The following is a 13040-nucleotide window of genomic DNA, read 5'->3' on the forward strand; positions in this document are numbered from 1 at the left end:
AGGCTATATGATGTTTATAATAGATATGAAATGATTCATATAAAATACAACTGAGTGAAGTTGAATTACAAATAACAAATACGATCATATTATGTATTAAATAAGTGAGAAACACTGACAAACGATATTTACTCACCCATTAACAATCTCATGTCCTTCTTCTCAAAGAGACGAGCAAAAACGTACGAAAATAAGTTGCCCATCTTTACAAAAACTTTGAAAAACTTCGAGTTTGAGTGTTCGATGTTTAACCGGATCTATCGGACTGGTTGTGTGATCGGACTGTGCGTGTTAGTGCGTTTATATAGAGTCACAACAGCTTACTTTCACTTTGACTGACACCTCAGCACTGCACGCGCACAGTTTCTCCAGCGGCGAATCCAACGTGTTCCAAATGACGTCACCGAAGGGTTTGTCTCTTTATTTCTATTTGACCACAACAACTTCATTCACGCGACAGATAGACAAAACAGAAATAGTGATTCAAACCAGTTTTAAAACCAATTGAATCCCTGCCACACTTGCTTCCAGAAAAGTTATTTACATTTATTCATTTAGCTGACGCTTCCAAAGTGACTTACAAATGAGGTAAACAATTGGAACAGTTTAGTTTATTACGCTTTTTAGGACATTGAATACTTTTAAACCGTTGTTGCGATCTCCACCATTGTCGTTTAAAAGTCAAAGTTTGGGTTTGATATTAGCCTACATATTTTATGTTGATTCTAAAAATGTCATTAAGTTGGTTGTAGCCTATAAAATACTTTTTAATTTTCTATCGTGATATAACAACACATTTCATCGGACAGATATGTCTTTGTTTTTGTTTGGGCATTTCAAAATAGGCTTGTTTGAGATGATGAAAATCTGCGCAGAACCGATCACCGGTGATCACCGCGAGCTGCATGCCGGTTAGAAAAGTGTTTTTATTTTTTTTAATTCAAGTTTTTTTTATTGAAGAAAGTATCAAAGCAGACAATAGAAATACAGTACATTTCAAAAGCTAGGGGGGTGTACAGTCAGTATTATAGGAATACTTTGAAGAGTGTACATGCTTGCAGAATTTTTATAGCTTTTTGTTTCTTCGAGGGCAATATTGTCTCAATATAAAGCTTCACTTCATTTTCAAATGCAACAAAACACGGCTTTTTCCCTGAAAATTTCCATTTATGAATGTGGAATTTAGCCATTAAAATAAAAAAATTAATAAAAAAAGTGCAGAGTTGTTTATCTTTTGAGTTTACAATACCTAGTATAACAATTTTCCACAGTAATGTAAAATTTTCATCAACATTTCCAACAATGAAACAAAGTACATTTTGCCAATAAAAGATACATAAGGGCAGTGCCAAAATAAATGAACAGCTGTTTCTGTTTCTTTTTAAATTTGGTTAAATAGTGTTTAGCAGGGTATATTCTGTGAAGAAGTTTAAAAAATACTTCTTTAACCTTGTTTGTTAAGAGATAGCGATTGGGTAGAAGCCAGACTTTTTTCCAGTCAACATCACTCACAAACTGACTCCAGCAAGCAATAACATTTGGTCTTGAAACAATATCTTTCTGAAAAAGGACTCTTATTGACCTGTTATAATTATAATGACTGGAGAAACATATTTTACCTACAAGGGATTGATTTGCTGAGAGGGGTGGAAGTTGCTGGTAATCTAATCTTTTTTGTTGTTTAAATAACATGCATATTCCCTTGGTGGTATAGGAATATTATATTTGGACAAGAATTCCTTATAAGTAAAAAGAAGGCCATCTGAATTAAAAAGTTGGTCTACCAAAACAATATTATTTCGAAACCAATTTTCAAAGAAAATAGTTTTTTGTTTGAAAAGAATGTCCTTATTATTCCAGATAAAGTATTTGTGTGGTGAAAAGTTGTGTTTGTAAATTAAACTCCAAGCTAGAAAAGCTTGACGATGAAATGCAGAAAGTTTTACAGGTATTTTGTTAATATCAAAATTGGAAACAAGGAAGAAATTTATGCCACCCAGACTAGATAAAATATGGAGGGGAATAATATTCCAAATAGAGACTGGATACCTAACAAGTTGTCTAATCCACTTGATTTTAAATGTATTGTTTAATGTAGCAAAGTTCAGAGTTCATTGAAACTGATTTTCTTATATAATGTATCCTATTTTTCCAAACAAAACCAAAAAGCATCCTATCAATCTCCTTCGATATTTTATCATCAACCTGTAGAGCCATAGCTGTATAAATTAACCGGGATATGCCTTCTGCTTTGGAGATCAGAACTCTCCCTCTTAATGACAAGTCTCTTAGAAGCCATTGATTAAACGTCCTTTGAGTTTTTTGGATAACAGGATTAAAGTTTAATGAACTTCTATTCTTTTGATTCTTATTTATTGTAATTCCTAGGTATTTGACTTCTGTTTTTACTGGAATGTTGCAATAAGATGCCACTGAACATTCTTTGACCGCCATGAGTTCACATTTCTTTACATTCAGATAAACACCAGATGCTTTAGAGAACGCTTCTATTATTTGAATTGCAATGGGTATTTGGTTATCGTTTTGGAGAAAAAGGGTGGTGTCATCTGCTAATTGTGTTATAACAAGTTCTCTATCAATAATAGTCACACCTTTAATCGAACTGGCTTTAATATGATTAGCAAGGAGTTGACTTATTATCAGAAATAAATAAGGAGAGACCGGGCAATTCCTCTAGACAAATTAAACCTACTAGAGGTGCACCCAACAATTTAATTGAACTGTTGTTGTTCTTATAAAGGGTTTTAATTGCGTTAGTGAAGAAATTGCCAAAACCAAATTTGACTCAAAAATAAATTGATGTTCTACGGAGTCAAAAGCCTTACAGAAATCAAGAAAAAGAATGAACCCATTATCTTTATCTATAAATTCAGGATAATCCAAAATATCTAAAACTAATCTTATGTTGTTTGTTCGGTTAGAAAAGTGTCCGAGTTACGTCCGCCTTGCTTTGATGTCATGCTGACGTGTGCCAAAAAACTCTCGCGACGGCGAGGCGGCTGTGTCGGATTGAGCAGTCGAGCGCAGTTGCTCTCCTCCGACTGCGCTACTGAAAAGCATGATGGGAAACGACTGACTGACGACACAGCTTCAAGCTCATTGGCTGAGAATGTCGACTGATACATTTTCTCTTCATACTAAGAATTAGATTACCCAATATATTTATTTATATTTACATGCAAACTAAACAAAAACAAAACACGCCTAGTGAAGTTAAGAATTAGGACGTGCGTTTATTTTAAATTTCTCATCATTAGAATTCTTCCTTGTTGTAATTTTCTCTTTATTCTATTGTATGTTTGTGTGAATTAATAAATCAATCCATTAAAAATATACATGCACGCATACATATCTAAATGGACTGTTTAGTCATTATGCCTCATCTTTGTGTGGTTTCATCTGAGAAGTGTGAGGGTCTTAAAACAAGGGAAGAAATTCTGAAGATGTTTGCTACAATACAGCTTTGACTTGCATGGTATGGAAAAATACTATGGACGTGAAATGGTGGCAGAAACCTGCTTGTTATTAAATATGACAAACATTTGTCATGAACTCTGTCTCTCAAAAGCAACTTGCTATTTACTTCATTTACCATTTGTGTATACAATCCTTGAAAATGTCTTACATGTTTTTGTGTAAGCTGTTTATTTGTACATTATTTGACACTACATTCAGTGATTATTATTGTAACCATCTTCATGTAAAAACAGTGGTATTTCGATTACATCCACTTCGTCTGCGATAAAAAACGCGAACGCGATCTCCTCCATTGTTCACGTTTGCAAGCGACAAAACAGCGAGATTCACGAAGTGTCCGACTTCAAAGGTCCTTTTTGACTCCTCCCCTTACTGCAGCCGCCTCCTCTCACCTACATTACAGGCGCATCTCAAACAAACCTAATGTAACACATGCGGTGACGTCATTTTGAACGCGTTGGTTTCGCCGCTGCGAAACTGAGCTGTGCGTCTCGTGCATGGTGGCGGTGTTGAGCTGTCAGTCAAAGTGAAAGTGTGCTGCTGTGACTATATAAACACACACACACACAGTCTCACATCACAAACACTCAGTCTGAGTCTTCACTACATCTGACAGCAAACGTTTTCATCTGTACTGTTGGAAATATGGGCATCTTCTTCTCCAGTGTTTTATCTCGTCTAGTTAAGAAAAAGCAGATGAGATTGCTTATGGGTGAGTATAGGCTATTTTTTCAGTTTTGTTGATATCCATAAAATTTGATAAATTGCGAGTATATTTATATTCATAAGTTGGTCATAACAAGTACATTTTATACACGATTTATTTTTCTCCAAGTCGGTCTGGATGCAGCAGGAAAGACCACGGTCCTCTACAAACTCAAACTTGGCGAAGTTGTCACAACCATTCCAACTATTGGTAAGAAGATCAAATCTAAATGTATAAATATTGAATGATTTGGTGCAAATCTGCCGAATTAAAGTTGGATTTACTAATTTATGAATTATTTAACATCCGTTTCATATAGGTTTTAATGTAGAGACAGTTGACTACAAGAACATCTCATTCACTGTTTGGGATGTTGGTGGTCAGACCACAATTCGAGGCCTCTGGAGACATTATTATCAGAACACTCAGGTAACACGCAACATTCTCATTAGTTGCTGGGTTGTTTATTTTTATGTGTGTGTGTCTGGCACTTGCTAAATTAACCTTAAATCTTCATTTACATTTTACATTTAGTCATTTGGCAGACGCTTTTATCCAAAGCGACTTACAGATGAGGAAACATTGGAAGCAATTATAACAACATAGGCAACAAAATACATAAGTGCATCAAACTAGTCCATTAAAGCCTAGCACAGTATAAAAAGCTGAGAATAGTGAGGTTAGTAAGTTTTTTTATTATAAAGAAGGAAAGGGAAGAGAATTAGGAAAAATCAATCAGCGACATGTTGACGGAAGAGATGCGTTTTTAGGCGTTTTTTAAAGATGGCAACCGAGTCTGCTGATCTTGTAGCAGCTTGTAGCACTTCAACCTTTGAAGTGACCATACTGTGTGTGTGCTTGTGTAATTCAGGGTCTGATCTTTGTGGTGGACAGCAGTGATCGTGACAGGATTGAGATGGCAGCAGAAGAACTCAATATGATGGTACGTTCAACAAGAAACTATATTTTTGAATGAAACCATTTCTAACCATCATTATTTTAATTAAACTATGTTTAACCCTTCAGCTCCAGGAGGATGAGATGAGAGATGTCGTTGTGCTTGTACTTGCCAACAAGCAGGATTTACCCAAAGCCATGCCAGTCCACGAGCTGACAGACAGACTGGGTTTACATGCCCTCAAAAACAGACAGGTGAGTTACACATCGTGATGTCACTGTTCACAGGTCTGACAATTACTTGTCTTTGTTTGAGTCTTTGTATTTTAGTTATGAGAAATAAAAAGTTTCGGTGTCTCTCTCTCAGTGGTATGTTCAGTCAACCTGCGCAGTTCAAGGATCAGGTTTATATGAAGGACTGGATTGGCTCTCTGATCAGCTCTCCAAACGATAACAATGCAAAACGTTGTGATAGTGAGTTTGTTCGAAACAGAATGATATATATTTTTATGATGTACTATCACATTCTTCTAATCGTATTGTTAATTCTTATTATAATAATTCATTGTTTTTATATTTATGCATTGAATTAGAAGACAATGCACAATATAATTTATTCCAAGATGCATGGTTATGTATTACTATACTACTGTATTTGTATTGCTCATTCTAAGTGTACTGTCATATTTTGTAAAATCATATTTTGTTATGTGGAATATTTCCCTTGTGCCTTTAATAAAGGATGTTTAAAAGCAGTTTATTTGCTGATTACTTATTATATAATTTTTATAGTGCTGGTTACTTGTATGATTCGCAATATAATCATTGGAGAATAAAAATCTGAAAATGTATGGGAATATTGTGATTGTAGAAAGAGACAGCCAGAAAGACAGAAACATCCTACGTAAATAAAAACGTGATTGGTTAATAATAAACAGAATATTATTTACATAGAAAGTCAACAAGATTATATAAAATGTCTAATGTCTATACTCAGCATTGATATTTGATTGACATTCATCTTTGTTATAATTATATTTGATTGATATTACTGTTGATAGCATATACAAATCACATAAAATCCTCTTAAAATAATAGTATACAGGTATTATTGTGTGTGAAATCTGTCCTCGGACAGTTTTGCATGATGTGGCACCTGTGACGTAATTTCGACCGCGTTGGAGCTGACGCGCAACGACACGATGCGCTGCGCAAAGACTTCATAAAGCGCTGCGCAAACCGATTGGCGTACGACATTGAGATATCGCGAGAACGACTGGGACCGTTTGAAAGCCGTGCTCTCGCGATACTTCGATGTTCACGCCGATCGCCTCTCGAAGTCGATCACACCTACTTTCATTTGAAGAGAGAGGACAGAAGAAAGAGGGAAAAGAAGAGGAGAAGAAAGAGGAAGGAGAGAAGAACGAGTGATTATAACTAGTTTCTGGCAGGTTTAAAGTGAAGCCGCAGTCAGAGTTTGATGTTTAATGATAGTTCAGCTGTGAAGTGCTGTGCTAAAGGCTAACGGCTAACGGCTGGTTTATCTCTCCAAAACAACTTTGAACACTTCGTCTTGTTTTTGAGTTGTTTTTAACATGGGTCTGATGATCTCAGGCGTGTTTTCTCGCCTCTTTGGAAAGAAACAGATGAGAATCCTCATGGGTGAGCTGACAAATGCTTGTTTGGTGTCAATTAACGTTAGCTGTACTAAATGTATGTTTACGACGAGTGCTTTTATACAATATTATTTCAATTGCTGAACAGTATTTGTATATTAACCACCTGAAACCGCTAGTATTTACTTGTAAACAATGGCAGCATTCTGTTGTATCTTACTGTAGTAAATATTGATGTATTTAGATTAGTTAATAAAAGTTAATAGTGATACTACAGAATGCTGTAGTCTTCGGGCAACCTAAAGTTTCCAAGATGTTTGATTTATTGCATTTTTCTTCGATTAGTCGGTCTGGATGCTGCTGGGAAAACAACAATTCTGTACAAACTCAAACTGGGAGAAATAGTCACAACCATTCCTACCATTGGTGAGTAATATAGAAAGATGAATTGGGAGACAGAATGTGAATTTTTTACAAGTTTGTGGGGTTCGAGCTGTGTATTTATTACCGTGTAAAGATTCTTCACATCGAAGATCTGCGGACCTCGATGTTAACAATCGCTGTATCTCTACAAAAGGGTAACACATGAGAACATTGTGCATTTTAGGTTTTAACGTTGAGACGGTCGAGTACAAGAACATCAGCTTCACCGTGTGGGATGTGGGTGGCCAGGATAAGATCAGACCGCTATGGAGACACTACTTTCAGAATACACAGGTAACCAGCTGCTTACATTTCTTCATGTCACCTCACACAATGTTAAAATCCACACGGTGGGTTCACGAATGGGTTTGTCGTCCTGTTGCGTTTCTGATTGAGTTTGATCACTCATCCTTGTAAACTGTGAGACAATACATGCAGAGATGAAGTTGTATTCAGACTTGGTGTGTTCATTGTATGAGGATGTTAGTGTTTATATTAGGATTTAACTGAGCCATAGTTTGATTCTGAGAACTTCAGTCATAGTTCTCTTTTGAACCGCATAGTTCTCCGTTTCTTTGTTCAAGAAAAATAGCGTGCCGTGCGTATATTTGTGTTTATGAGTCCACCTGAGCTTGCAAACTCAAATATTGTCATTCATCATTAAACTTCAACTGAATTGTACGTATTGTTTAATTGTCATAAAGTATAAGCATTGAATTCTTTATGCATTTAATAGTCTTTAAAGACCAGATGTCATCCTTTATATAAGTCAATTAGTGCAGGAGTTTGATTCCCCCGTGTCGTTTCTTCAGGGTCTGATCTTTGTCGTGGACAGTAATGATCGTGAGCGAGCACAGGAAGCTGCTGAAGAGCTCCAGAAGATGGTGAGGAAACACGCCCTTCCTAGCAAAAAAAGCACCGTTCTAAACTCAGTCACACCCAACATGAAACCTCACTCTGTACCTACACGATAACTGCACAACCTGAATAACAGAAGCTCCACCACGATACATTAGTCAATCATTGTTGAACGTTGATGAGAGGTTCTGATGAGAGATCTCAGTCTGCAGATGTTATTTCTCCACACAGCTCCAGGAGGATGAGCTGAGAGATGCTGTTCTCCTGGTGTTTGCAAACAAACAGGATCTACCTAACGCCATGCCCATCAGTGAGATGACCGACAAACTCGGCCTGCAGACTCTCAGGAGCAGAACTGTGAGTATCTCATCACACAAGCATCTTTATGCCTTGCAAAACTAAGTGCAGGTGCATTTTTATTATTTAAATATGCTCTTGAAATAATTATTAATTACAATAATCATAAACTTAATTTTGTGTTTTCATGTCATTTGTGTTCCTAATTCAGTCTAGCTGCAATAACAAATATTTTTGCTGGTCAGTTTTTGACAGTATGGGACTGAAAATGGGTACCATGTACAAATAAATATTAAACAACAGGTCATGTCCCGGGCTTATTTCCTGAGGTGCTATAAAAGTAAAGTTACACATCAGTTTGTGTGTAATGTAATAATTTTCTCTCCATCAGTGGTACGTCCAGGCGACCTGTGCGACTCAAGGAACAGGTTTATACGAGGGATTAGACTGGCTGTCTGAGCAGCTCTCCAAACGCTAACCTGCCTGTTCTGTTCATCCAGGACTCATTTCACCAAAGGACATGATTACAAGTGGTTACCAAAAATTCACCTGCTGATGTCAGGGTTGGCAGTGCCTAATAACGTCTCATTCCTCTTATGGTTTTTGCTTGACTGACATTTTTCCTGCTTTATTTCTTCCATTATCATTCTATTAGATGTCTGTAGCCATATAGTCTTTATTGCTGAGCACACATATGAATAATACATAAGGTTTAAAGAGCTCTTCTTCAGGTTTTATGTTACTATTAGTGTAGCACAGTACACACTAGAATAGCAGCTTTCAGCTTTAAAAAGACGACACTTTATGAATATTTTTAAAATGTTCAGTAAATTTTTTTCTTTATTTGTTACTCTTTGCCATTCCAAACCTCTCATTCGCTGCAGTGTTGGCATGCTTCACATAAAGCGAAGAATTCTTCCAACGTTAAGTAATAATACAATGTGGTCACGTGCTTACAAGCATATAGATTATTTTTGTAAATAAGAAGCCTTTAACGTATAAAATCACGATCGCCTTAGCTGACAAGTGCTTTGCAATGTGATGCACATGTCAAATCTGCTTTATTTTGTACCAGACTCAAATTGAGGAAGAACCAGTCAAAAGAAACATGTCAACTTGATGTTTATTCCCCATGTGTTGAAACTTTGAGAGAACTGGTGCCAGCTGTTTCCACTTCAACTATCAATAAACCTTAAATAAAAAGTCTAAAATAAACGTGAGCTAACTTTTTTTGTGAATTCCATTTTACACCCTTATTCGCTTAAATAGTGTACATCTGAATCATCAAATAACATTAGTTGCAATGCACTTTTCTCATGTCTGTAGTTCGCATCTATTCATTTAGCCGACACTTTAATCCAATGTGCAGTCTAAAGAAATTGTTTTTTTTACTGCAAATAATCTTACATGCTATTCAAATTGTCTCGTAATATTGTCAATGCTCAATCATCAAAAGGTAAGTTACTTACATAAAATGACCAACAGCATTGAACATTTACTTGAAATATCCATGAAGTGTTTTTAATTGCTGAATATTAATACTATAATTAATTATAAATATTTTCTATATCAAGCATCCGGATATGTGACGGAAAAACAAAGCTAAACATTTGAAATCTACTTAATGGGTAAAAGAGTCATGTAGACATCATAATGTAATTCTGTATTTCATTTCACAACTGTTTGTCGTCATACACATACTCTTTCACATCCATTTGAGATCACAAACCAGTGCGATGTGATCAGAGGGGTGCGAGACGCTCGGCAAGGCCTGACAGGTTGTGACTTCTTGATGGCTGGGCAGAGGAATAACCTGATCCACCTGCAACACATGCGGCTCCACGAAAATATAGTCCAGACACCCCTGGAAGCCTCCGACGTAGTTGGTGTACACTGGAAACCCACAAGCGCTGACCAGCTGTAAAGGGTTTACCAGTGCCACCTGAACCAGTTCCTCTGGACCACTGGACGCCCAGTCTTCATGATTCTCCAAGACGGATCCCTGACACATGAGCTCGAGAAGTCCAGAGGTGGGTGTGCTGTTAAAATCACCGGAGAACACAAGACACGCTCCAGGGTGCTTCTCTGTAACCACCTGCTTCATGTGCTTCAGAGCTACAGCTATCTGTACCAGCCGGACATTTCCACCTGAACACAACACGGAATGTGTTAGAAACCTTAAGCAACGCTAAAATGTGAAATACATTTCTTAAAAAGCTTACCGGTGGGATGCCAGTACAGGTGCGTGTTTCCAACACATATTACCCTGGACGGGACACACAACGACTGCAAAACAGTTACCTGGGAAAATGAAATCGAAATGCCTCTTGATCATGGGATCATGGTCAACAAAGTAACGTTTGCGTACGTTGTGTAACAAATACCTGCAAAGCTGTCGACCGGTTTTCTATCTTCTCCTTGAGGCTGGATTTAGTGGACACCTTATCCAAAAGATCCTGATAAAGAGGATCCGTCATCAAAGCCTTGCTTAGCGTAACGTCATACTGACCGAGCATTTTAAACTTGGACCTTCTGAAGAACGTTGCCAAACCCTCGTGCTGTCTTTCCTTGATCTTAAAGACACCGTCCAGCCCAAAAGCATCGAGCGCAGGAGACAGACTATCCGTGAAAGCGCCCTTATCAACCTCCTGGAGGCAAATGATATCCGCATTATACCCGAAAAGCTCCTTCTTGATCAGATTCTGCCTGTAGTCCATCTCCAGCGCGTACGGAGCACAATAAGGGTACAGGACGGTTTTGGAAAGATCTGTTTGAGCATAAATGTCAGCTAGTATATTATAAGAGACAACCCTCACTGAAGTCTCGTCCGTGACCCTCTGGGTGTACATGTGCCTGTTATCAAACGTGCATGTGCCCGGAGCGGCCTCCACGGTGCCAGCGGACACCAGCTTTACGGGTTCTCCAAACCTGGATCCATTCCCCGGGGTGCATTTCAGCATCACCTTCAACCCAATGTCAAGGTTAGATGGTGTGAATACACGTTCATCTCCAGCCTCCCTCCAGCAGTCCTGCTCTCCGCTCATATGAGAGTTTGGCGAGTTCTCCTTGAACCATCTAAACTCGCTGTCTTGAACCTCTCCGAACTCCACCTCTAATTTAGGACAAACAGGAAAGCCAGACATCAGAGATAAAGGAAGCTCAGACACAGTGAATGTTGGAGGGTTTCTCTCCACCTTATACGTCATTTGTCCCACGTGCAGCACTGCTCCGTCCATCCATGCGTCTGAGTTCGCCGTGTCCACACTCACGGGCTCTCCGTGGACGCACAGCTTGATTTCTGGTTTCTCCAAAGCTGTCTCACCTCGACTTCGTTTAGATTTTTTATCTTTGCTTTGTGCTTTGATGATGCCGTTGGATATTCTGGCCAGAACTTTCTCCAGCGGTTCTGTTTGTTCTCTGAGCATGTGTTTGTTGCTCCCGTCCAGAGTGAAGCTGATGGTCAGTTTGGTCTCGCATGGCACGCACCTCACCACACATCTCTCCATATTCCCCCAAAAACGGTTGTTATAGAGACCGATGTTGGTCAGAACCGGGGAAGAAGATGCGAAACGGCACAACAATCGAGTTGAGATTGACACCCGACTCAACATGAGGACCCGGTCAGTGAATCCACCGGTGACTTCCGCGAACCGCGCGTCACTGCGGAAAATAGATACCCGTTTCATTCTCAACAGCAGTTTCGACATACTTTTATATGTTCGTTAAGTGTGTCTGTCTGCTTTTATGTTCGCTTTACATTTAAACCGAAATATTTTTATTTCACATACATCAGTAGAGTGACGCGTAATCTACGAAACAAAAGAGTTGCGAAACGGAAGTTCAAATTGCTCGGGAGTCACGTGATGTTTGTGATTTGACTTCAAAGAGTGTTTTTGTTTATTCGTGTACAAAGCTCAAAATAAACATTTATATTGGCCATAGCACAAAGCCATTCTTAACCGGTGTATTTGTGTTTTAAAACACAAAACATACAAAACAAAAAAGAAAATCTCAGTTGAGTTATATCAGTAACTTTAAACCTTTGAAATTCATCACACATGTAGTGCCATGCTATGGTGTGACAAAGCATGTAGATAAAAGCTCTTAATAATAAACAAATAGTACAAGCGAGATTTATCTACGACACGAAATAAATATACAAATAGTTCCACTTTCATATAGAAAAAACAAGCATGACATCAAAACATTTACAAATTTAATATTTAATGCATCTTATTTAATAAATACACACTTTAAATAGAAAAGGAAAAGGGAGTAGAGTGTAAAATAAATAAAACAATGAATCATATGAAACAAAGAAGGCCTTGCTTTATGGCTTTCTTATTATAGATATTAAAAATATGTTTAAATAAATGTCATTCTTGTTTAAAGATGTTAATGTGGAGATTATTTAAGACTGTAAATAAATTGCCCCTCCCCATCTTGTGTGTATGAAATAGCTGGTTCTCACCATGAATGAAGCCTTAGATGCTGGAATGTTGTAAATAAAAAAATATTAAACAAGATTATAACATATATACACTGACTGTATTTATACAGTAAAGGTATATAATAATGAATATTTTACATTATACTTTGTATCTCAACAGCTCCTGATGGATGACCGTGTTCAAAGTGATCTAGATTCACCAGATCTCTTCATGTCATCCAATGACCCGGACAGTGAAGACACCTTCATGTCAGATATACCCTACAGACTCTTTAAATGACTCGGCGGGTGAAGA

At 37.7% G+C, this 13040-nt stretch overlaps 3 protein-coding genes across 3 annotated transcripts; 2 read left to right on the forward strand and 1 right to left on the reverse strand.

Moving 5' to 3' along the window:
* The first annotated feature begins 3921 nt into the window (after window positions 1-3921).
* On the forward strand, window positions 3922-5849 carry LOC306909722 (ADP-ribosylation factor 4-like). The gene is made up of 6 exons (XM_079483729.1): window positions 3922-4210; window positions 4334-4414; window positions 4524-4633; window positions 5076-5147; window positions 5231-5356; window positions 5469-5849. The coding sequence occupies exons 1-6, from the start codon at window positions 4144-4146 to the stop codon at window positions 5553-5555; spliced, it is 543 nt and encodes a 180-aa protein (XP_079339855.1). The 5' UTR covers window positions 3922-4143; the 3' UTR covers window positions 5556-5849.
* Window positions 5850-6349: 500 nt separating this feature from the next.
* LOC306909362 (ADP-ribosylation factor 4-like) lies at window positions 6350-12272 on the forward strand. Its single transcript, XM_079482969.1, has 6 exons — window positions 6350-6763; window positions 7063-7143; window positions 7325-7434; window positions 7953-8024; window positions 8230-8355; window positions 8687-12272. Exons 1-6 carry the CDS (start codon window positions 6697-6699, stop codon window positions 8771-8773), a joined length of 543 nt encoding a protein of 180 aa, XP_079339095.1. The 5' UTR covers window positions 6350-6696; the 3' UTR covers window positions 8774-12272.
* pde12 (phosphodiesterase 12) lies at window positions 9112-12153 on the reverse strand. Its single transcript, XM_079482968.1, has 3 exons — window positions 10680-12153; window positions 10518-10596; window positions 9112-10443 (listed from the first exon to the last, which is right to left on the reverse strand). Exons 1-3 carry the CDS (start codon window positions 12000-12002, stop codon window positions 10001-10003), a joined length of 1845 nt encoding a protein of 614 aa, XP_079339094.1. The 5' UTR covers window positions 12003-12153; the 3' UTR covers window positions 9112-10000.
* Window positions 12273-13040: the final 768 nt, after the last annotated feature.

The sequence above is a fragment of the Barbatula barbatula genome (genome assembly GCF_947034865.1).
Source record: "Barbatula barbatula genome assembly, chromosome: 20".
Classification (NCBI taxonomy): Eukaryota; Metazoa; Chordata; class Actinopteri; order Cypriniformes; family Nemacheilidae; genus Barbatula; species Barbatula barbatula.

What these genes read in the sequence shown, in the direction of transcription:
- pde12 (XM_079482968.1), bottom strand. Translation starts at nt 12,002, where the DNA reads ATGTCGAAACTGCTGTTGAGAATGAAACGGGTATCTATTTTCCGCAGT. An exon ending in ACCGGTCGACAGCTTTGCAG is followed by an intron (nt 10,597 to 10,679) that starts GTATTTGTTACA and finishes TCATTTTCCCAG; the next exon opens with GTAACTGTTTTGCAGTCGTT. An exon ending in CCTGTACTGGCATCCCACCG is followed by an intron (nt 10,444 to 10,517) that starts GTAAGCTTTTTA and finishes TGTTGTGTTCAG; the next exon opens with GTGGAAATGTCCGGCTGGTA.
- LOC306909722 (XM_079483729.1), top strand. Translation starts at nt 4,144, where the DNA reads ATGGGCATCTTCTTCTCCAGTGTTTTATCTCGTCTAGTTAAGAAAAAG. An exon ending in CAGAAGAACTCAATATGATG is followed by an intron (nt 5,148 to 5,230) that starts GTACGTTCAACA and finishes TTAACCCTTCAG; the next exon opens with CTCCAGGAGGATGAGATGAG. An exon ending in ATGCCCTCAAAAACAGACAG is followed by an intron (nt 5,357 to 5,468) that starts GTGAGTTACACA and finishes TCTCTCTCTCAG; the next exon opens with TGGTATGTTCAGTCAACCTG.
- LOC306909362 (XM_079482969.1), top strand. Translation starts at nt 6,697, where the DNA reads ATGGGTCTGATGATCTCAGGCGTGTTTTCTCGCCTCTTTGGAAAGAAA. An exon ending in CACAACCATTCCTACCATTG is followed by an intron (nt 7,144 to 7,324) that starts GTGAGTAATATA and finishes TGTGCATTTTAG; the next exon opens with GTTTTAACGTTGAGACGGTC. An exon ending in CTGAAGAGCTCCAGAAGATG is followed by an intron (nt 8,025 to 8,229) that starts GTGAGGAAACAC and finishes TTCTCCACACAG; the next exon opens with CTCCAGGAGGATGAGCTGAG.